General features: G+C 33.2%; 1 protein-coding gene across 3 annotated transcripts in view; it reads left to right on the forward strand.

Annotated features, from left to right (window-relative positions):
* The window catches only part of LOC118186377 (ataxin-3-like), an 81,048-nt gene that overhangs the window by 38,921 nt on the left and 17,390 nt on the right, over positions 1 to 24,737 (forward strand). For 2 of the 3 annotated variants that reach the window (XM_035356454.2, XM_035356456.2), the window contains exons 5-6: positions 10,401 to 10,643; positions 20,816 to 20,914. In XM_035356454.2, coding sequence (XP_035212345.1) covers positions 10,401 to 10,643; positions 20,816 to 20,914 — 342 coding nt within the window. Of the gene's footprint in view, positions 1 to 10,400; positions 10,644 to 19,155; positions 19,291 to 20,815; positions 20,915 to 24,737 lie in introns of those variants that run through there. The other variant, XM_085806518.1, reaches the window with a different exon arrangement.

Here is a 24,737-nt window from a genome sequence, read left to right on the forward strand (position 1 = left end):
AAATAGATATGTGAAAATGGTAATATCAATTCAAAATTGGTCAGTATTTAAGAAATTATTCCTGAATGTATATCATATTGTGTGGTAATGAGTATGTAATAACTTGTATCCATGTGAAAAATTTCGATAAGTTACAATAGTTTATTTATGAATGTACTATATATTAGGAGTAATAATAATAGTAATTTATAGTGGTACTAAAGGATAGTAAATTGATTTAGAATGGCTAAGAAAAATAATGTAATGAATATGAGTCTGGCTACTGCTCTCCCTACTTTTTCAGGGGAGCATGACAAAAATATAACATTTTTTTTAGATCAGTTATGCCAAATGGCAAATTTAGAGAACTGGAATGAGAACAGAAAAAGTTTGGTGTTAAAAATTCAATTGAGGGGTAAAGCATTAAAATTTGTAATTGATAATGAATCGTGTAAAGATATGTCATTTGATGATTTAAAAGCATTACTAAGTAAAAAATTTGCAAAATCTCAGTCATTTGACACAATTCAAAATAACTTTAACTCAATTAGACAGACCCCAGATCAGTCAGTCGAGGACTTAGCGGAAAAAGTGAATACTTATGCCACAAAATATTTTGGGTGCTATCCTAGTTCGAGTGAAGAGGTACATAACCTCACTCAAAAAGCAATGCTTTCAAAATTCTTAGAAGCTCTCAGACCAGATTTAAGACTGGAGGTTAAAAAACTAGGACCTATTGATTTTGCTACTGCTGTTAAACAGGCAAAGAACATAGAAAAAGCATTGGAGGATTCTGGTAATAGCTCACAGACACATGATTTTTCACCTGAATTAAATACATTAATTATGCAACAAATGCAAAATAATAGAGCCATTGAGGATTTGTCAAAAAAATTCAATGAAATTTTACCTAATGGTAGTGTAAACAATGTAACTAGCCTAGAAAATAATGCTACACAAAGTAGTAGTAATAGAGAGTCTTGTCATATTTGCCAACAGAATCATTGAACTACAGAGTGTCCTTATTTTCCTTCAAACAATAATTTTCAATATTATAGACAGGCTAGAAACAACCAGAGAAGAAATTTTTATAGGGGTAACTTTATCAATAGAAGGAATAGATATAATAGTCGGTATGCTTTCACGCAAGGTAATAGACTACAGAACAGTAATAGAAATAGGCCACAATACAGAAGATACAATACTCGTACAAATAATTTAAACTAATGAAGGGTACTTGCAGATCTCCCAGATACACAAAGTATTACTCAAGTGCCCATAAAAAAATTTGGGGGAAACAAGACAAAATAAAAAAAGTAAGGAACTCAAATAGGCCAAATACACATGAAAGATTCCGACACAAAATTAAAGTAATGAACAAAAATTGGTAGCTTCTTGCCAGACTAATAGTATCACAGAATTACCAGTAATAGAAATCAAATTTGGCGACTTTGTGGTAGAAGCATTACTTGATACAGGTGCAAATTTAAGCTTAATACAGCCAGACACCTTGCAAGTAATAAAAAATTACACAAAGATTCATTACTTAAGCAGATCTGTAAGAATACATACGCTAAATAATGCTACTATCCCATATGTATCTGCTGTAAACTTAAAATTTCGTTTAGGAAATAATGGCTTGCCAACCAATTTTTTGTTACACAACATAATTGGAACACAAATTATCAAATGATTTTAGGGTATGATTTCATTCAAAAAAATAAGATACTTATAGATGCAGATAAAAGTCAGTTAATCATTGATAACACATATTTTGATCTTCTGGACAAAAGAAAAAATTGTACTAACATTAATGCAAAAAAGGTAGACAAGAATAGTAGACCAGAGGAGTCGGGTATTGTAAGAGTAGTATTGAATACCAGAATTGCGCCAAATACAGCAGAGATAGTAAAGTTAAGCATTCCAATTAATATGCAGAAAGGAAAGCAAATAATGTTCTCACCAGACAGGCGAAAAGTGGACAAGATAGGTATGACTGATTCAATTCATGAGATAAGTGACAGGCAATATATATTCACCATAATTGAAAACAATTCCAATTCCATAATTATTCTAAGAAAGGGTGAAAAGATTGGTAAGGTATATAAAGTCAAAGAAAAACAATTTGAAAAACCTAGAGAGCAACAAAATTTGCAGATTAACCATATAACTTTAAAAGAAATTAAAAAATTAAGAAAGGAGGAACTAAGCCCAGATGATTTTGATTTAAGTCATTTAGAAGCAGAACAAAAAAATAAGATGATTGAAATGCTCATGAGAAATTCAGCTGTGTTTTCAAAATCTTACACCACTCTGGGTGAGACTGATGTTGTCGTGCCACAATTTAATTTATTACATAACTTTCCAATTCAAACTAGACCATACACTATTCCTTGCATTGCTAAAAAATATGCCCAAGAGGAGATAGCCAAATTGTTAGAAGCAGGTATTATAGAGCCATCGACATCGAGTTACAGTTTTCCAGTAATTTTTGTCAAAAAGAAAGCACCACCTAATACTGATACTAGCAAATTAAAATTTAGAATGGCAGTAGATTATAGATTGCTAAATTGCATAACTGAATCATATCAAATACGTCTTCCTAAGATTTCAGATATTTTGCATAATATAGCAGGTAAAAGTTATTGTGTGCTAGATCTTAAGTCAGCATTTTTTCAAATAAAGTTAGATCAGAAAGATAAAGAAAAAGTAGCCTTTTGCACAGAACTTGGCAATTTTCAACCTACTCGATTACCTTTTGGTGCAAAAAATTCATCTGCTTATTTCCATACTCTAATATCAAAATGTTTAGGTGAATTGCAGGGTCCAAATTTACAATATTTTCTAGATGATATAATTGTTGCAGCTAACAGTATAAATAAACTAGTAATTATTTTACAAAAGGTGTTTGACAAGTTAAAAAAATTTAATTTAACGCTAGACCCAGCCAAGTTGCAGTTAGGTAAACAAGAGATTACGTATTTAGGTTTTTCGGTTAATAAGAATGGTTTTGCTCCTTCAGAGGAGAATATTCAGAAAGTAGCCAAATTTCCTAGGCCAAGAAATGGGAAAGAGGTTCAAACATTCATAGGCATGGTAAATTATTTTCGACACTTAATTTTTAATTATGCAGAAATTGTCAAGCCAATAGTAAATTTAACAAGAAAGAATATACCATTCGTGGGGAACAAGAGATGCCAAAATGCATTAGATAAAATACAAGAATTAATTTTAGAAAAACCCACAATAAAAAACATAGAAAATGATAAACCTTTATATTTAGTAACTGATGCTTCTAGATCAGCCATTTGTGGCATATTAATGCAAAAAAATGATGATAAGTTTTTCCCAGTACAATTTTACTCAAAAATTTTAACACCTGCTGAGGCTAGATATCCTTCAATTAGGAGAGAACTTTATGCAATCTTCAGATCAGTAAAGCAATTTCACGAACATCTGTATGGAAAAAAATGTATAATATTAACTGATGCTAAACCTCTGACTTTCCATATTAGTCTTGACAAACAGCCAGATATCGTAGCACGCTGGTTGTTATATTTACAGGAATTTCAATACACGATGGAGCATATTCCTGGTTTAAAAAACCCAGCAGACTACTTGTCAAGAGTTTCAGAGGATGTAGTGGTAAACAATGTAAATATATTTAGGACCAATGATAATTTGTCTATTCAAAACATAATTAGTAAACAGCAAAGTGATCCAGACATAAAATCAATTATAAAAAAATTACAGGATAACCACAAAGAAAGCGTAGAACAATATTTTATTGATAGTCATACAGATGTAATAATGATAAAATTAAAACCTGTAAATGTTAGAAAGAAAGACAGAAGTATCCAGAATAAAATTCTAATTCCTAAGGCATTAATTAAAGATGCATTACAGACAGTTCATGCGCCTCACTTTGGTATTCAAAAGACATATGAGTTTGTAAAGGCAAAGTATTATTGGAAAGGTATGTACAGCGATACGAAAAGTTTTGTAGAAAATTGTTCAGATTGCTTACAAAATAAGTCGAGACCTCACAACACTCTGCCACGTCTAATACCTAAGAAAGATCTTGCTCCTGGAGAGATGATAGCTATAGACATAGTTGGTAAACTGCCAAGATCCATAGATAATAAGTTTTATGTACTCACTATCATTGATCATTATTCCAGATATTTGGAAACAGTTCCGTTAAACAACTGCACTTCTCAATCCATCATAAAATCTTTAAATGATTATTTTGCCAGATTTGGCATTCCAAAAATTTTGTTATCAGACAACGGTTCCTATTTTTGTTCCACAGAATTTAATCAATTTTTAAAATCGCTTAAAATAGAACACAGAAAAAGTTCAATTTATTATCCACAGTCCAATGGGTTGATTGAAAGAGTTCACAGGGTAATGAAAGAATCAATTGCAGCAATATCAAACAAAATATTTGAATGGCCACAAAAAGTGCTGATGTTTAAACTGTATTATAATAATGCGAAACATTCTGTAACTCAATTTTCACCAGCAGAATTATTTTTTGGTAGAACATTAAATACTGCCATAGATAGCAATGATCCTCTTAAATTAGCAGAAGATTTCCAGGCATATTCCAAAAGACTAAAGGAACAATTGAGTAGAGATAAGCAACAAGTAAAATTAAATGAGGATGAATACTTTAATTGTGCAAAAAAATATTTGAAAGGGAGAAAAATTCCAGAATTGAAATCAGGGGATAAAGTTTTTATGCAGGAATTTACTGATAGAAGGGTGTTACATCCAAAATACAAGGGGCCATATGAGATCATTAAAAAGCTACGAAATGATAATTATATAATACAATTAGAGAATAAAACCACTAAAGTTCACGTAAGTAAATTGTTTTTACAAAAGCCTTCAAGAATAGATTCAACACAAAATGAGGATTAGGAGTGTAACACAAGTATAAATCAGCAAATCAAAAAAAAAAAAAAAAAAGGTGTAAAGAAGTTGTGATTATGATAAGAATGTAGTATGTGTACAAGCTAGATAATGAATAATGATCATGTGTGGTATGGGTCAATTTAGTGTAATAAAGCACTAATTGCACGATTTTTGGTAGAGTTGGCTGGTCCATATACCAGAAGAATTGAATTCTATTAATCGGGGTCTCATTGATTATTAGGTAGCAGATTAAAAAAGAAAGAAAGAGTGTGGTGCTAATCTCCTTGTCTTACTGCTGAATCAAATTGAAGGTATGTAATTTAGTTGTGGATCTAATACAAATGTAGCTTGTAACAATGTCATGATACATTGGTGTATGAAATGTATATGTGAAATGAATATGATCAAATGATAAAAGTAGCTAAGTAATAAAATAATGAATGTGATTCTAAAATGTAAAGAATGAGATAATGTAAACAAAGGTAAACAATGGTTAAGAGGAGTAACATCAAATTGATAATGCAATATCATTAGTAATTGATAAATTAATTTTATCACATGTGAGTTATAAATTATATATGTCAAAATTTCTTTTATGGAATCGCATCTGTGGTGATATTTTAGGTAAGAGTAGACATGCATGAGTACGTAAAAGAATAATACTAGTTTAAGAATGTAAAAAAAAAAAAATGTGTATCACAAAGTGTTTAAAGTGCTGTTTTTTTTTTTTTTTTTTTTTTTCCCCTCCAAGCAATGTGAAAAATTAATGTGAATTATGTGTGTATAGTGCATACGAGAGCTCAACTGTGTGCGTGTAATGTGAAATGTTTATATAGTGCTAACGAAATGATAAAGTGCAGTGCCTTTGCAAGTGATATAAAGATTGGTGTGAAATGTGTATGTGATGCTGACGAAAGTTCAAGTGTATCCAGCAGAGAGGCATTTCATTTGTCCAGTGATCGGACAAATTTTTTTTTCTTCGGCCGGAGGGAATGTGAGAACACAGAATTCTCACAGTGAACACGGTGGCTGTATCGATTGTTAAATCGTTATCACGCCCTGCCACGTGCATCGCAGTGGCTAAAAACTGGAAGGACTGGTTTTGTCTTCCTCTTTCTGCCTGTCGTCGTGTTAACGAGTGTGGGGGCCTTCGGGCCACACACACACAGCTCTCGCCATCGTCCACGGTACTCGATCTGATGTTCATTTTCAAGGATGGAGGAGAAAATATGTTCTTGTACGAAGAATATAAGAATTCAGGTAAACTTTACTGATTAGGCTGCGAGGTAAAAATTGTTCCTGTGCTGTAACTCAACGTGTATAATCCTGACAATTGGATGTTTCGAAGTGACGACCACGTGCGCCAATTTCAAGCCTATCTACCAGAAATTTGATCTCTTCTATCACGAGTAGTTGCACTGCATATTAATTAAGCTTCTTGCAAGATGCTGATAAGTAATGTGCCTTTGATGCATCAGGATTAGGAATTGCAATATACCATAAAAAATGAACGCTGTGACAGTCCCGTAGGACTAACAAGTAGGACATGCCGAAGGGCATTCATGAATGTGGTTTTTTTTGTTATAACATATCGAATATAGGCTAATCAAGAAAAGTGTGTTTTCTTGATTAGCCTATATTCGATTTGTATAAAATAATACAATACAAAGTCCGAAATTCAGCGGCAACTCAGAATTTGGGATTTTTCTGGATATTAGATCATCAGTTTAAATCTAGTAAGATGGCATGTAGAAATTACAAGATTAAAAGTATAAAATCGTGATTTATGAAATAATGAAGCATTTATGATCTAAAGAATATAAAAATTTTCCAAAAAATGCTTAATATTTATTTGTTTACTTTATTAAACATTTCTTTCAATGTAAGTTGTTTTTGTTTCTTGTTCAGTTATAAAATTCCATTGTTCAAGTCCTGTAATTGCTGTGTCGAGAATTCTGATTAACTTGTCAATTGAAACTTTTTCATTTTCAGTAACCTCTCTGCCACTTTCTTCACTATCTGTAGCAGTATTTTCTGGATCTAGAACCATACTACAGATTTTTCCATCCATCGATTGATAATTGAGGCATTGTCATCGCAATTAAAAACTTCTGCCATATCATCTTCATTTATTACTGCTTCTTCACATTTCTTTACAAAATCCATTAATTGGAAAATTTAACTTTTGGTTTGTTATATCCATAAACCTTCAAATTTGTGGCTCTCATTTTCACCATGAAATATGGTAGTTGGCCATAAATTATGCCAAGCATTTTTTAAAGTATATGGAGACACATCTTCCCATGATATTGTGATGCTCCACACAGCAGATTTTATGCTAAAATTTTTTGGAAATTCTTGAATAGTCTTGCCATTATTCAAGAAATTTAGCATTGATTTTAAAAATTCTACTTTTTATTTGCATTTCAACACATGTACTATTCCAATGTCCATATGCTGAATGATAGATGTACAATTTGGAGGAGATAATATGGATACCTTATCTTCTGTTAAAACTTTAAGTGAAGTATGAACCAAACAGTTGTCTACAATCAGGACACTTTTTTCATTCATCAGGTAAACCAAGTGAATTTAAATGTTGCTGAGCCTTTGGTATTAAATTATTTTCAAACCAATCGTTTGTTAACATTTGTGTCATCCAAACTCTTTTATTTGCACGATGTGTAACTGGGAAAATCTTTACTCCTTTTAAATGCTGTTTTCCAACTACGAAAGGTTTACACTTGTACGTTTCTGCAGCATTTACGCATGCTAAAATTGTAGACTCACATTGGAATCTTTGACATCAGTTGGAGCCTTTTCTGTAGAGGTTGCTAAGGTATTTTGTGGTACATATTGCCAGAAAAGACCAGTTTCATCGGGGTTGTAAATTTGTTCTGGGGAAAACTTTTCACTGTTATAAGTTCAATGAATTTATCTGCAAATAGTTCAGCAGCTTCAGTATCAGCTAAAGCTTTTCTTCCTGAAATTTTTAATTGCTTTATACCATGGTGGTTTTTATATTAGGTTGTCCAATAGGCTTTATATTAGGTTGTTGAATATGTGCACTCAGTTTTCAGGTCTATTTCTTCATGACATATTTTAGCTTGAACCCGTCAATGACATGCCGACGCTGTCTAGCTCATTCAATCATCACTTTGTCATGACCGTTACTTTTAGCATAACGAATAATGTTTCTGTTATTCATTGCGCATGGGGTGTCGGAATCGACAAAAAATTCAAAAAGCTGTTTTTTTCTAGTTTCTTATGTCATATACAGCTGACTTTCCAATGCCATACTCCTCGCATAATTTTGAGAAGGATATATGTCTATCCATGTTTTGCAGCAATTTCACTTTTTGTTTAATGGACATCGAAACATGCTTTTGCTTTGTAGATCCTGTTGCAGCTTCAGAATGAGACACTCTTTTAGACATAATCAAAAGTTAAAACTTTAATTTTCATAAAATTGCTATAATAATAATAGCCTACAAAAAATAATAAGCTAGATCAAATCAAAAAGTCAAAAAACAGCCCAATCTGCTGTATTAACTGAAATTGCTTGGAATCAGTAAAGTATAATTTTAGCCTAGCTTAACCTTTTAACTGTCATGCCCGATATTATCTCGGGCACAGCACTGGTGTTCGAAAATGTCACGCCCGAGTATTTCTCTGGGTAATTTTTTTTTTGAGTGCATCGTATTGTCATACCCGAATATATATCGGGAGATGTTTATTTCGGCTACATTTGGTTTTTCCATTAAAAAAATTTGACAATTTGTGTACCCAAATCATCAAAATAACTTGACAGTTAAAGGGTTAATAGCATCCAATATACATTATAATTATTGGCTATGTATTATGAGATTGGCAACGAAAGACAAGTTGTTTTGCTAAATTTTGTCTTGCTTCTATTGCGCACCAAGACAATTAGGCCGGAATTGTATTAGTTTAGTTATTTATTATACTTATGCCTATTTCTTGCACATGTTTAAGGCTTATCTGAGTCCTGAATAAATCAATTCCCATATATTAAGGCTTATTGAGGGCCAGCAGTAAGTATTTTACCACCTCATGCAATCTCTATGGATCCTAAATTCTGCTACTAAGCACCTCCCTAAGTTCTAAATTTTTGCTGCCCCAAAATTCTAAAAATTTTGTGTGGTTCTTCTCTAAATTCTAAAAATTTTATCTTCTCTACATTCTGCTGCCCCATTTGGCCATATGAGCTCTGGCACCGATTCTGGGTTTATGTGAATAACAAATCCGTTATTCTTAATTCAAATAGCGCAAAATGTAATCTATGAATATCATTAACAAAATCTATTTCTAGCATATAAAAAGGAATTTTTGTTTAGTATTTCCTCATTATTTCTTAGCATATATCACTTAAATCTGTAATAATTGCCAAGCATAAAGTCAACATTAAAAAAAAGGTTACCATACTCTTTTATTCAATTACTTATATAAAAAAAATTGTTTAGGCATCGCTGCAGTGTTGATAAATATGCAGTGATGAAAGCAAAATATAATAAATGATTTACCAGGTTGGCATCATGGATATAAAATAATAGAAGTTGTAAAATCAATGATGTTTCTATATAGAATGTTTCGGTTTGAGATGTATACCAAGCAGACATACGGCTCTGAAGCCAAATTATTGATAACACAAAGTTTTGCTAAAATAGTTATTCCTTCAATAACGAGGTTTATTTAGTGCTGAAGTGAAATTAAGAATCGAGACTTTATACATGCTATATTATAGGTGGGGGAAAAAAAATCAAATGCGCATGTGTAAAGCATACAAAAAAAAAAAAAAAAATCCTATTGAAAATTTTTTTTAAAAAAGTGGTTTTTGGTGTCTTTGAGATCCATATTTTAGATCATTCCAGATATTGGACATCCGGATCCTTGACTTTGTACTGTATAGTCCGTTTTATAAAATCACATACAATTGAAGCTTTTGTTACCAGGTGCTTTATCAGCTATTATATAGAGACCACGACTTTTATCCTTTAAATGGGAATATTTGATTTCCTATTTTGAGGTCTTATGGGATTCAGTAACTGTCCATTAATGCACACCATCTATTAACAGAAGCTGGACTGTATTTAAATTGCATTGCAGTATATTAGCTAATTAAATGAATTTGTCCGATATAAAACTGGTAACAAACATATTTTGTTGATCCTTTGAATAGAACAACTTTTTATGTGTTTTTTGTTTATTTCTTACTACTTGGTCTACATACTAGTACAATTTCAGTTTTTAAATCATTTATAAATTATTCTTGTCAGTAAATTGTGAAGGTAAATATAAAACTAAACTATCATTTGGAACATGACTGTCTGAAAAAGCAGTGTATATATAAGATGTTTTGGGTGTTTTTAACAAATACTGCTATTTGATGGTTAATGTCTAACTTTCTTTTAACTTTTAGTTTAACTTTCTTTATTTAATTCATTTCTTTACTTAATTAGGTGCTTTCTGTACTTAATTAGGATATTCTATATTTATTGTGGATGGGAAATTACCAGAATGTAGTGCAGACAGAATTTTGCGTCTTCAGCCTGCAGTACAGACAGAAAAACCTTGTTTATTATCTGAGGTGAAAGGAATGATGAACACAAGCTTGGAAGGGGAAGAAGACAGAACTTTACGTGAAACCTTAAAATATACTCTGGATGAATCTCTTCAACTTGAAGATGATTGTTTACAAGCTGCATTAACCCTGAGCTTAAATGGTAAGCTTGTAAAATTTTTAAAATGTTGGATATAAATAAAGAGATTATCTAATATTAATTCCTCCCCCCCCCCCTTTTTTTTTTTTTTTTTTTTTGGTCTTTTTTAATTAAGTATAGTAAAACTTCAAATATCCGAACTGATTGAGACCACTGCTCATAATGATACACTATATATGAAGGCATCCTCATTTGAATGTAGATTTGGCTATCATGATCTAAAATATCATTGAACATAATAAAAGTATTGTAGCAGGTTCAGGTGGAAATGTAGTGGGACACCCAATGTTTACTGTAAGTAATGTAGGTATAGTCCCACTACACATTAGTTTATTTATAAAGTTAATATTCAAATATATTATTATAAAGTATTGTAGCATCTGATTTCAAGAGTATCAGTATTCTTATTCCTGAGAACCTCTGTGAATGAGAGTAGAGGAGAATGTAATGAAACTGCGTAAATGGCGCATAGCTGCTATCTTATGAGTTAGTTAGAAATAAATGTTTGTGCCGTGAACTAGTCTTATGGTTGTGTCATGCACTTTGTCATGCGTCCCACACCGCAAGACACAACAAATTGGCAATGAGGTGTGTGAGAAGAAAATCTATCGTTCCCGACTCGCGCACTCGGTTACATGCGTAAGTAGTAGCAAAACCGAAACTTGGATTAGGGGATTCCCCGAAAACTGCAAAAGGTAGGAAAGTTATTTGATTTTTATTTTGAAAAGATGGAGAAGTTAATTGAATTAATAAAGCAGAATGAAGCTTTAATGGTTGCATTGCAAGAGAAATTGGAACATAAACAAACCAAAATTTCTGTTTATTTTGATAAGTTCGATGAAACAGTAGAAAATTTTGATTCGTTCATAGAACGATTTGAGGCTTTTTTGGACATTCAAACAAAACGTGGAAAACGGAGAAGAGGCAAAACGTGGAAAAGTTCTGATCTCAAGCTTGAATGCGAAATTGTATAATTTGTTGAAATTTTACTCTCTCCAGATAATCCTTCAGATAAAAATTTTACCAAACTAAAAAAGGTTTTTAATGATCATTTAAATCCTAAAGCTTTAATAATACCTATTCGACACATGTTTATTAATAGAAAACAGCATGAAGGGGAATCAATTAATAGTTATGTCACTGAATTATGCTCGTTAACAATTCCTTGTGAATAAAAAGAGGATATGCTAAATACAATGTTAAGATGTGTTTTCGTTAGTGGTCTACAAGATCGTAATATCTTATATCGATTATTTCAGGAAGATGTTATTGATTTAGAGAAAACATTAAACATAGCCTTGGCGATGGAAAAGGCGGTTAAGGGGGCAAATGAAATTATAACTTGTTCGCGTTGCTTAGGAGCAAATCACAATAAAAACAACTGCAGATTTGCAATAAGTGAATGCCGCTTTTGTAAAATAATTGGACATATCGAAAGGGTGCGTTATTTGTCTAGGCTACCAAAAATTGTTGCGTATGTACGGGTTCGCTGGAATTGAATGCACAAGTCCGATTAAAAATGAACAAAATTTATTATTATTATAACAAAAATGCTTAAATGTAATCAGATATTCATTCAGTATTACAATATCTCACAGTAGTTATCTTGTAACTACTCAAACATTCAAGAGAACTTAATTCAAAACAGCTACAGAAAGCTAATCCGCGAATTCGCTACAGTCAACAAGAGCAGTTTTCTGAACAAACTTTTAAATACCAGATCCGTAACACTGCCCCCTTCCCAAGGACTGCACGTCCCGGGCAGTACAATCCCTGGACAGGAAGCCAAACTTACAACTAAGGCATAAATGTAATAATAAACATTACATTACAATAATAAACAACATGAATAATAAATGCAATAAATAAAACAAATCAATTGCTATCAAATACTAAATACACATTTTGAAACAAAAAGGACCATGGTCTTGCACTATTTACAATTATTTACACTAGGTACTATGGCCATAGTAATGAGCTAATCTGTCATAATGAACGACTTTAGGTTTAGAGTTCGAAGACTTACGGATCTGAACCATGAGGTCATTCAGCCTGTTTAGGACTGTGTACGGATCATCCCAAGATGACTGTGATTTCGGACAGAGTCCTTTTCGTCGAATTGGGTTCCACAGCCACACCTTGTCTCCTTCTTTGAATCCGTGTCCAGTAGCTCCTGTGTCGAATCTGCTCCTCACTTTCTCCTTCGCCAAGTTGACTTGCTTTTGTGCGGAACGGCGCATCTCTTCAAACTGGGCCTGGACATTTGGATGTATTCCTCAGGCAATGAAGGTGCAACCGTAGGGCGACCGAACAGGCGGTCACAAGGTCTGAACCGAAGAGCATCTGGGATGGAGAATAGCTGGTAGTCTTGCGTTATTTTTTGACCCTAGTATGATTTCGGCAGCTTTCTGAGCTGGGTCTTTCGGACAAGGCGTCGGCATTTACAGGTGAGGATCCCTTCTGAGGATGGATAGTCATGTCCTCAGATTCTGAAAGCAGTGTGTTGTTTTTGAAGTCCAAGGAAAAATTGTATTTCCTTAAAAAGTCCAGTCCGAGTATGCATGGATCTGTAATATCCGCCATATATGCTGTGTGATGGTAGGCGGCACTTCCAAACATGATGTTTACGTTTAACTTCCCAGCTATGTCGATCTTGTCACCACACGCAGTCTGAAGGGTAACAGAGGATGGCGTCAAAGTTTATCTTTAAACTGTTCAGCTAAGTCTTTTCGAATGATGGTGACATTAGCTCCTTTGTCAATGATCATATTGCAAGAAACTCCATCGACATGCCCATTGATGGACAGACCGTTACTGTTGCCACTCACTGTAGAAATCTTGAGCGCTTTAAAACAAGGTCTTTCATTATCTGGCAACTTCCGTTCCTTCATATGGTCACTAATTTGTTTCCTGCTTCGTTGCTGAGAAATGGTCTCAATTTCCGTACCCTGGGGTGTTCTGCAATTCTTTCGTACGTGGCCTTCAGTTCCACAGTTCCAGCACTTTGGTTTCTTGTCAATCCTTTTCTGTCCCATGGCATTTAATTGTCTATTTAACCCGCCTCTCTTATTTTCCGTGCTTTGGGGTGTTCTGCAGTTCCATCGTATGTGGCCTTCAGCACTGCAGTTCCAGCACTTTAGGGTTGGTTTCTTCTCACCAGTATTCCATCTCAAGGCATTCACTGGTCTTATCAAATCATCCATTTTGTTATCCGTGCCTTGGGGTGTTCTGCAATGCCGTCGTATATGCCCTTCAATACCACATTTCCAACACCTTAGAGCCACTTTGTTCTCACTCCTACTCCGTATCAAAGCATTGACTTCTCTAGCTAAATCATCTAAACGAGCCATCAATTGATCCACTGGCTCGTGGACTCGCACAGCTCTGACTGTGTAGCGGTCTCTACGAGTTGCTTGCTGAGCTGCCTCGAATTTCACGGTGTACAACAGAGAACTTTTTTATGTCCTACACATCCGCCATTCGCAGAGCTTTCTGTATTTCGGGATCCCAGATGCCGTCGATGAAATATTGCAGGAACAGGATTTCCCTTGTTTCTGTAGAGCACTACGAAAAGATGAGATGGGACGGCCTTTCAACATCTGTGGCGAGCTCCTGAAGTGTTTTGGTAGGCTTCTGTTGACGAGGTTTTAATTGAAGCCTGCTGTAGTCTTTTAAACATTTCTTGCTAAAGCGCAACTGCAATGCGCCGGATAGAGCTTTGAAGTCAAGTCTTTGGTTTTCGGGAAGCGTCTGCAGGATATCCCCTGCATCTGCTCTCAGAGAAGCGGCGATATGACAGGCCTTAGCCTGGGGATCCCGTCTATTTGCTTTGGCCACTATAGAAAACTGTGTCTTGTATACTTTCCAAGAGGTCTTCCCATCATATGTCGATAGCTTCAGAGAGGGACGAGCAGGCATGGGTAAACATTTAAAACTATCAGAATTGCTCCCTGCCGTCGTTACTATCTTCTTTAAAGTATCGACTTCTTTCTCAACGTCTGAACCTGTTTTGTTGTTCGACGGCAGAAAGTCTCTCCTCTATATGTTCTTTTGCCGAAGAAATGCTTTCTTCTATTTGTGCAACTTTAGTTTCAACAGTGTCAATTCTGCCTTCCATAGCCTCAAATGTGTTTTCTATTATACAAGTAATCTCTTTTTTTCCTCTTGACCTATTTTCACTTCCTCTTTAACAGCTCTCATCTCTGCTTTAAAAGAGGCAAAGGCTGATATCAACTGCCTTAACTGTTCTTCCATCACTCTTGTTATTGGCATTCAAACCCCACTCCTGACACCATATGGTTAGTTAGAAATAAATGTTTGTGTTATTTGTCTAGGAAAAATTGACAGGTTAAACAAAAGAAGGTTGAGGCAAATAATGATTATGATTCGAAAAATGAGGTCCCCATCTATGGATTTAGCTCCAGAACGCACATGTTAAGAGAGGAAGAGCCGAAAAGATCGCCAATAATGGTTCAAGTTAAACTTGAAAACAAACCAGTTAGCATGGAACTTGATACTGGGGAAACAGTTTCGGTAATGTCTGTAAATAAATTTAGAAAAATTTCCAATAAAAAGGTTCAGCCTACAAATTTAGTTTTTAAAACTTACAGGGGTGATAAGGTGGTTCCTTTAGGATACGTTCCTGTTAAAGTTGAATACTAAGGTCAAAAATTAGTTTTAAATTAGCTTTAAATTGTGAAGGAAAATTTGGACACAAACTTCGGCCAAGAATGTCTGTATAAAATCAATCTTGATTGGAATGCCATCAAAACATTGAAAACTTCTAGTGAATTGAATTTAAAAAAATTGCTTGAGGAGTATAAGGAAATCTTTGACGGTAAATTAGGTGAAATTAACAATCATAAAGTAAAACTACATTTAAAACCTAATGCTCAACCAATATTTTGTAGGTCACGACCAGTACCTTTCGCATTAAAAAATAGAGTTGAATCCAGTGGTGGCTCGTGGGTAAAATTAGTGGGAGTGCTGTTCCAAAAAAATTTAACCTTTGTTTTAAAATTGTCTGAAAGGAAACAAACATGTATAAAATAAAATTTATTTTGAAACATCAGGAAATCTTACAATAAGAAAATTAAGCATTTCTTAATTACTTTAACCAAAATTTTTACAGTTCACTCTTTGTCTATTCATTTAAAAATTAAATCCATTCTTCTTGTTTTACTTTGCGCGAAACAATCAATAATTTTCTCCTTAATCTCTGGATGACAACTGAGGAAATTTTTCTTTATTGAAAGCAATGCAAGGGCTTTTAGTCTTTCCGAATTTTAGTGCTTCTTAGAAAAGTTTACATTCTTTTCAATGTTGAAAAGCAGCGTTCTGCTTCTGATGTAGTCATGGAAACTCTCAAGAAAATTTTTATCAGTTTCGTAATTCCACTAAGAACATCATCTAGATTATTTTCGAAGATAAATTTCTGTAGCTCATTTAATTTGCAGTATTCATGGATATCAGACTTACAGTAGAATACTTTTAGTTCAGTTTCAAGCTTTTCTTTGTCAATCATTGGATATGCTTCAGTCTTCTGTAGAATATTCATTCGTAAAACTAGCGAAGCATTTCTTGTTTAACAATTTAGAAGCTGCTAAGTGTTTAGTGGAAGAATATCTCTGCATTATATCAATACATAGTATAAAGTCACATATTTCCTTCTTCTATTCTTCTGCCATCGGTGTCTTTGGAAAATTCTCACAGTACTTTGAGTTTCTTAATTCTAAGATAGCAGTTTTGGAATTTGTTATATATTCGTTAACTTTAAACACACTAATTTCTCTGAATTGCATTTGATTGTATATTATTTCAACATGAGGCATCTGATAAAAAAGCTCTAACTAAAACTTGAAATTATCATCATTTAGATATTTTAAAATTCCTATTGCTTGTTTCATTTGTTGTTGTTCTGAATTTGACGTTGATTGAATTTCACTAAGGCAGTTTTTTAAAAGGTTGCAGATTTTCATGAACTCTGTTTATGGTCCGTATGATGAAGTTCCACCTTGTGGAAGAGTACCACATGCGCAGAGTAAAAAGAAATCACTTTTCAAACAACATGCCAGAATCTTGGCACTGCAAGAGCGACAGTGCTCTTCTCTCTGCCCGGCTCGCGTGCTGCTTTCTGTGTGTGCATGCGCAGAACAGCCAAACACCACATCGCTGGAACTGTGAAGCGCACAATTCCAAAGACTTTCGTACCTTTTTGACAAAATGGGGGATTGCTACTGACGTAAAGCTTAAGGATTATGTATTGTAAAAATATAAAGAAAGAATTAAAGACTAAAGGGCACATTATATTAAATATTAAAAATAATAATAAGTGGAAATTGAGGGTGCTGCAGTTCCACAGTGCTTATTACAAGCCGCCACTGGTTGAATCAGAAATTGATAGGCTTGGGAAAGAGGGTTGAAACTTCAGAATGGACAACACCAGTTCTGCCAATTGTTAAATCTGATGGTTCCATCAGGCTTTGTGCTGGTTATTCTCTGACTCTGAATCCTAATTTAGAAGTGCCACAGCATCCATTACCAAAACTCGAAGAAATATTTTCATGCCTTAATGGAGGTAAAAATTTCTCGAAACTTGATTTCCGTAGAGCTAACGATTATTAACAATAAACACACATAAGGGGCTGTATATTTGTAAACGCTTAATGTATGGATTAAATGCTGCCCCGCTATTTGGCAGTGCTATGTTGAGGGATTATTTCAGGGGATCGAAGGAATTAAAATTTTCATGGATGATGCTCGAGTGACAGGACTGGATGATGAGTCTCATTTGAAAGAATTGGATATATTTTTCAAAAAATGCAAAGAGCACGGCTTAAAATTAACGTAAATTTTTTCAAAATTAGATTAAATTTTTAGGGCATAAAATTGATGCCGATGGATTGCATAAAATGGATGAAAAGATTTCGGCAATTGCCCTATGCCAAAAGGCATGCAAGACATCAAAAGCTTTTTGGGATTAGTGAATTTTTATGCCAAATTTTGCCCTAATTTGGCAACTTTGGCACATCCCTTAAATAATTTAACAAAAAAAGATGTTAAATGGAGTTGGTCAAAAAACTGCCAAATCGCTTTTGAAAAAATTAAAAGGGAAATTTGTTCAGACAGAGTTTTAATGCATTACGATCCCACATTACCGTTAATGCTAGCTACTGATGCATCTCCAGTAGGTCTTGGGGCAGTGCTCTCGCATGTTTTGTCTAATGGAACAGAAAGGCCTATAGCATTCTCATCGAGGACACTGACTAACACAGAGTAGAAATATGCCCAAATCGATAAAGAAGCACTGTCAGTTGTTTGGGCTGTCAAAAAGTTTTATCTATATCTAAAGGGCAAACGATTTTCTCTGGTGACAGATCATAAACTTTTAGTGGCTATTTTAAAATCGAAAAGAGGACTTCCTATCCTCACAGCCACCCAACTTTTATATTATGCACTGATATTGCAGGTATATCAGTTTGATATTGTGTATTGAAATACCAAGGAACACGGTAATGCTGACTGCCTGTCACGCCTGCCTCTTAAGTCCGAAGATTTAAGCATTAAGGATGATGTTGAAATATTCCAAATCTCCCAAATTTAAACTCTTCCGGTAACAGCTAGGGAGATAGCTCGGGAAATGCGAGCTGATTAAGAATTAAATCATCCTTATATGAAATTAAAATGTGGAGAAAGTTTGGAAGGTAGGGAAGCAGAGTACACCTTACAAGATGAGTGGTCAGAGGGTAGTTGTTCCGAAAAAACTCCGAGTTAAAATTCTCAAAGAGTTACACCAAGGACATTTAGGAATCGTTAAAACGAAGGCAATCGCCAGATCCTACATCTTTTGGAAGGGAATCTGCTGCAGTTAGTAGATATGCTCTGTGGAGATAGCTAAAAATCCTGTTTGTTTCTTACCAGTGGTCAGCAGCTATTTTTGTGGTGCACTAATATTAGTACTGCGGAAGTTTGAACACAAAATTAATTAATGCTAAATTAATTTTGTAGTAGTATTAAAATATTTAGTAATCCAGAAAAAAATTCATTTTTATGTCCATATATTCATACTGCTGATTTCTTGCATATTAGTCTTTATGACCTGAAGAGGGAACAAATTTTTTTGTCAGTGTTAAATTGTGAATAACAGTGAAAATTGAACAAAGTACTTCAATGTTTGACATTTAAGAGCAACTTTGTAATTCTAAATTCTTAATTGCCACAAGGACCAGTAGGCAAATATATTTGCACGTTGGCTAGATTTCAAAGGAAAATGCAAAACACGTCTTTTGGGGGGGGGAGCACGCATGGAGATTATTTTGCTTTTGAATGGCATTCAAACTGTAATTTATGTTATGATTAATATATTTTCTTGAGTACATATGTATACACTTATAACTAATTTGTTGTATCAAATTTTGTTTAAGAAAGTCTTTTCCAGTAAAACTTATGAAAAATTTCTCAAAATTAATTAGATTTGGATTTGCAAATAATTTTATGCTAAAATAAAACTTCCCAGATGATATTTTTCTCAATGGGGGACAATGCCTCTTGAAGACTGCCAATTCCTTTCGTACTTTGCTGGCTCTGACCCTAATCGTTCACAGACGCCTTGGACGAAAATAGCCCTTTCGAGAGATAGCATTGATTGAGAGAAAGAATTTTTTTTCGTGTAAGCATTCTGACTTTCCTTTTTCTCAAACTTCAGACATTATGTGGAAATGGGCTGTAAAAGATACAATTTGTGAATTATGAAATTTTTGAGTAATAAAATTGTAAAAAGTGTTACATATATATTATTAGATAAAATAAAAAAAAGTAGCAAATACAGATAAAAGCATTCAAAATATAATGAAAATGTTTAATTTATTTTGAAATAAGCTTATTTCTTTTTTATCGATTTCATATTTGAAAGACTGTTAGAAGTAATAAGTAAATAAATAAATGAAAGTAAAAGTTTAGGAAAGGGAAAAAATAAGAATTAATCAATCAGACAAAAGTTCAATATTAAAGCAAATTTTAAATGCGACAATTTCCCTGTTAATTCCTAAACTTAAAAAGTAGACAGATTTCTGTATTATTTCACCTATCATCATTCAGTTAAAAAAAAAAAAAAAAAAAAAAAACACTGCCAGAGATAAGTAAGGCTGAAATATTTGTAAAAATGGGAATAATTTTTAAAGCTGCACAAACAGAAGAATACTATGCATACACATTAGGTTTTTTCCTTTGCCACCTGAGGCAAAGAATGCGAAAATTCAGTATGCTTTCGCTGGGATTCGAACCACGAGATATTCCAAGTGCTGGCTGGATGTATTTCCATTTATACCGATGGACATATAAGGCGTAATGCCATAATTCCTTTTGTTTTTTTCCCCACTTAAATGGCAAATGAGGTAATTTGTGAGACCCAGTCGACCTAATTTATGTGAATTATCGAGTACCACATTTTATTTCAGGTTCACTGTAAGCACTTTAAGTTTCAGACAGGAGGCTTTTATATTCTGCAGCAGGAAACAGGAAAAATGAGTCAGTTCTTCTCAGGGTTGAAACAAAGGATCTTCTAATATCTAGCTGGATTAACAGTAGCTATGTATTGCATTACTAGACCATGCAAGGAGGAATTTGCTGTAATTGCTATAATTAAAAGTGTATTTAGTTGAAATTCTAAACTGTCAATTGCTTAAAACCAATGTTAGTACTAAAATTAAATTAATTTCCTTATATATTAAAAAAAATTGAGTTATAAAAAATTTATTTGAATGCCAAAGTTATAATAAAAATTTCAACTTTTACAGTCTTGCTTGATGAAGAGGACAGGGTTAATCTTCAGTTAGGGTACAAGTAGAATGATTTTGTAATTAAAAGTATTTACATGGTGATAATCAATTGAGTATGGTCTTACTGCCATAATATCTAATGTTTCTAAAATCATCTGTGTGCTGCTAATTGAAGCACAGTTTTATGAATAAGCTGAGGAAAGTTTTTCTGAGAACCAATATTTCTGTTAACCTTATTTTTTCCAAATTTAAAGCTTTTGCAGTTTTGTTGTCTCATTAACTGCAAATTTCACTATTGACACATAAGATGTTTTCTGGATTTTTAGTCTTCTGCTGTATTTTGTAACATAAATTTTTATTTTATTAGGGATACAATATATATATATTATTTTTCCATAGAATTTCAAAAAGCCTCAACAAGCAGAAATATTAGTGTGCGAGAAAATGTAAATAGAGACAATCCAAGTGATAACCATCCTGCCCCTTCACCTGAAACAGGTATATTATTTCTATTAAAATATCTATGAGCTTTTCTTTTTTGGTATGATGTTTATATGTGCAGTCAGAATAAAGGATCCCAAATGGATAGTAAAATGAATTTTTTTCGTGATGTTTGTACATAGGCGTGTATCTTTTAAAATCCAAAAATGATTAGCTCCAGAATTTAGGATTAAATAATTTTTAGAATTTTATATTTATTCATGAATTTGATACTTGCACTTGATTTACATATGCTCTCAGAATTTAAATGATATTGTAGATTAGTTCGCAACAACATTAATCTTTTGTTTGCATTTATTTAAATTAACTTTAAATTTGCTTTTAATTTGCTTTTTTCGAATAGAGAATGTTTGTTAAATTCAAATTTCATTCCTTGCAGCAATAGCGCAAGAGAATTATTTAAAATTAAATTTAACTTTACTTTATTCTTTTGAAGCATACATATATATATGTATATGTATGTGTGTGTCAAGGCTAGTAAAATCCAAAAAGGTTTGTGCATAAGAAGGAAAACTGGTTGAATGGTCAACAACATCATGACATCATAAGGAGGACTCTGTCGCTTTTTCTCGTACTACGAGGGTAGAAACTATGATAGGGGCTAGAAACGAATTTACGCTTATTTGACTGATCTTATTTGCTAGGTGTTTACATTAAAGTGTTGAGGAAAGTTATTAACTAAATCATTATTTCACATGTATAAATATCTAATAAACATTTTGTATCAACATGCATACACTTGCATACATACAACTTTTGAAATATATATTTAAAACTAAAGATATCAAATAAATAAATAAATAAATTATAAATTTGCATTGTACATATCCTTATTCCTTCGACCTATTTATACTTAAGCAGATAATATCTAAGACAGTATATAAAGATATCTTATAAAAATAAATTTTGAATGATTTGAACCAAGGGCAAATTAAGTTCAAAATCAAAACACAAATTATGTGCTGTAAATTGCATTAATTTAATGGCATATTTATTAAATTTTAAACATAATCTAAGCTAATTCAAACATCATACTGAATAATGAACTGGCACATAAGAAATTTGAAATGCTATTGTAAAAAAAAAAAAAAAAATAGATTTTTGCATTTGCACATTTTTTATCTGACAATTCGCTATTTCAGAATGAAAAATATTTTTATTTATTTAGTTTACATTATGAAGATGCATTATATATATTAGTAAGATATATGCATTTATATATATAAATATATAAAAGTATTATGAGATGAATGTTTAAAAATAAAAATATATCAGGTAATTTTTTTTTTATTTTTATTTATTTATTTATTTATTTATTTATTTTATTAAAAGAAACACAACAAGTTCCCCATGTACCACATAGTATCACATGGGGCTTACAGAAGTAAGTATGAAACACAATACAAAATAAACAGAAGAGAAAAATGAAATAAAATTAAGGATGATTACAAAGTTTTACAATGAATTGACAAAAAGTGTCAAAAGCACTTGTCTCGGAAATAAATTGGTAAAACTCTGGAGGCCAGTTAATATTAAAATTTTTCAGTCCCAGTTTCAAGACTTTTCTTTTGCTCTCATATTTAGGACATAGAAGAAGCACATGTTCAACATTCTCCTCTCCACAGAGGCCACAGTCACATACAGACTCAGGACTCAACTTAAATCTGTTCAAATAACTTTTAAAATTCCCATGTCCAGCAAGAAACTGGGTTAATTTGTAATTTGTGAAGAAATGATGGCATGACAATCTCATTTTAATAGAAGGGGAAAATCTCCTAGTTAGGCTCCCTTTATTTGAATTAATGAATTCGTGATTCCATGACTCCACAATGCCTTCATACATGACCTTCTTATAAAAGGAATTAGGAATATTGACAAAAGTGTCAATTTCTCGCTTAATCGCAGTCTTAGCAAGGAAATCGGCTCGTTCTTTCCCAACAACACCTGTATGACCACGAACAAACGAAAATGAAACCGAAATATTTTTATCCTTTAGATTTTTCAGTTCTTTTTTAATCTCGATAATGATATTATTAGAAGAAGAAATACATTTTAAGATCTCCAAGGATGAAAGGGAATCAGTACAAATGAGGTAGTCTGAAACAGCACTGTTTTGTTTAGAGACCCATTTGATGGCGAAGTTTAAGCACAAAAGTTCAGCTATGAAAACGGTACATTCATCTCTGATTCTAAATTGAAAGTGCTCAAATTCAATACCATTTTTGAAGACAACAAATGCGAGACCAACCTTGCCATCAGTATAGCAAGTTACAGGCGAATCATCTACGATTTTATTGCTAAACTGAATAAAATTAACAGCATTTCTTTCTGAAGGATGAGGGAGATCAGATAGAGGTAAAATACAATCATACTGAGAGACAGTAGAAGCAGAAATATTTTCCTTATAAGCAATAGAATGAAGAATGGCAATGTCAATTGGAGGAAAGCCAGAAATTGCATAAACAGACTCATAGCTTACAGTACGATATCCACATATGACCCGCAGAAGTATCCGCCTTTGAACACATCGTAAATATCTATAATTTATCTTCTTCTTGAGCGATATACTCCAGACTCTAGAGCCTTACATAATGAAGGGTGCAATTCCTTGTTTATAAATGAGCGAATGAACGTTGTAATTAATACCGTATGTGTTGCTTGCAATACGAACTATAAAACGCATCATCGTCTTCTTCGTCCATCCTGGCATTCCTTTACTTCGTAGCACTACTCAAAGAAGTAAACAAATCGTCAAGCTAGGCTTAACTATGCTGAAATCTTGCAAGAGCCGTAATATTAACAATACTTCTTTCAATTTAAAATAAATTGCACAAATATAAAGCAGAGCACTTACACAAATAAAATTATACACAATAAATAGTTTACACACATTAATTACCGCAAAACCACGCTGTAATTTGTGACATTTTTCTGATACATAAGTTAAGTGCTGTTTCCAAGAAAATTTACAGTCAAGAAAAACCCCAAGATATTTTATTTGCTTTACCACAGTCAAAGGGGTGCCATTGAGAGATAACTGAAATGCATCATAACAGATGTTTCGCTTTTCAATAATCATAACCCTGGTTTTATCAGGATTAAAATCTAATTTAAAACCTTTTGACCAGTTTGAGGCAAAATTTAAAGTCTCTTGTGCCTGTAAAAAAGTAGCAGAAAGGTCCCTACTCTGGAAGCAAAACAAAACATCATCCGCAAAGGCTATAGTATCACAACAAGCAAGATTTTCCAGTTTTAATAGGAGATCATTAATAATAATATTCCAAAATATAGGTCCTGAAACAGAGCCCTGAGGGCAACCCCTTTCAAGGTGATGGATTGCAGAAGCTGAACCCAATTGCAGTTTGGCCACCCGTTCATTTAAAAAATCAGCAGCAAGTGAAAAAATATTCATTGAAGATTTTAAAAGGAACATTTGAGGTGTCTCGTAAGAACGTAGAGAGACAAAATTCAAATTCAATCATCATGTGATCAGAAAGGGATTCTTTTTCAGACAGCCGCCAACTCGAAACATCCTGGAGAAGATCTGAACCAATAACAGTAACATCAATATAACTAGAACCCTGATTTGCCTGAAACGTAGGTCCATAATCTTCATTAATAACAAATAGGTTGTTGGCAGAAATAAATTCACTCAGTTTATCTCCACGAGAGTCTGAATAAGGACTAAACCATAATTTAGATTTGCCATTAGAGTACAACCAGTCGATTAAGATTTTTGGCCAAAAAGACTTGACTAATTTTATGAAGATCTAAGTCAGTGTTTCTTGAGGGTTCAAAATAGTATGAAAAAAGAGTGAGC

This window comes from Stegodyphus dumicola, chromosome 12, assembly GCF_044657685.1.
Source record: "Stegodyphus dumicola isolate Sdum_Otavi_A_Nest chromosome 12, ASM4465768v1".
NCBI lineage: Eukaryota > Metazoa > Arthropoda > Arachnida > Araneae > Eresidae > Stegodyphus > Stegodyphus dumicola.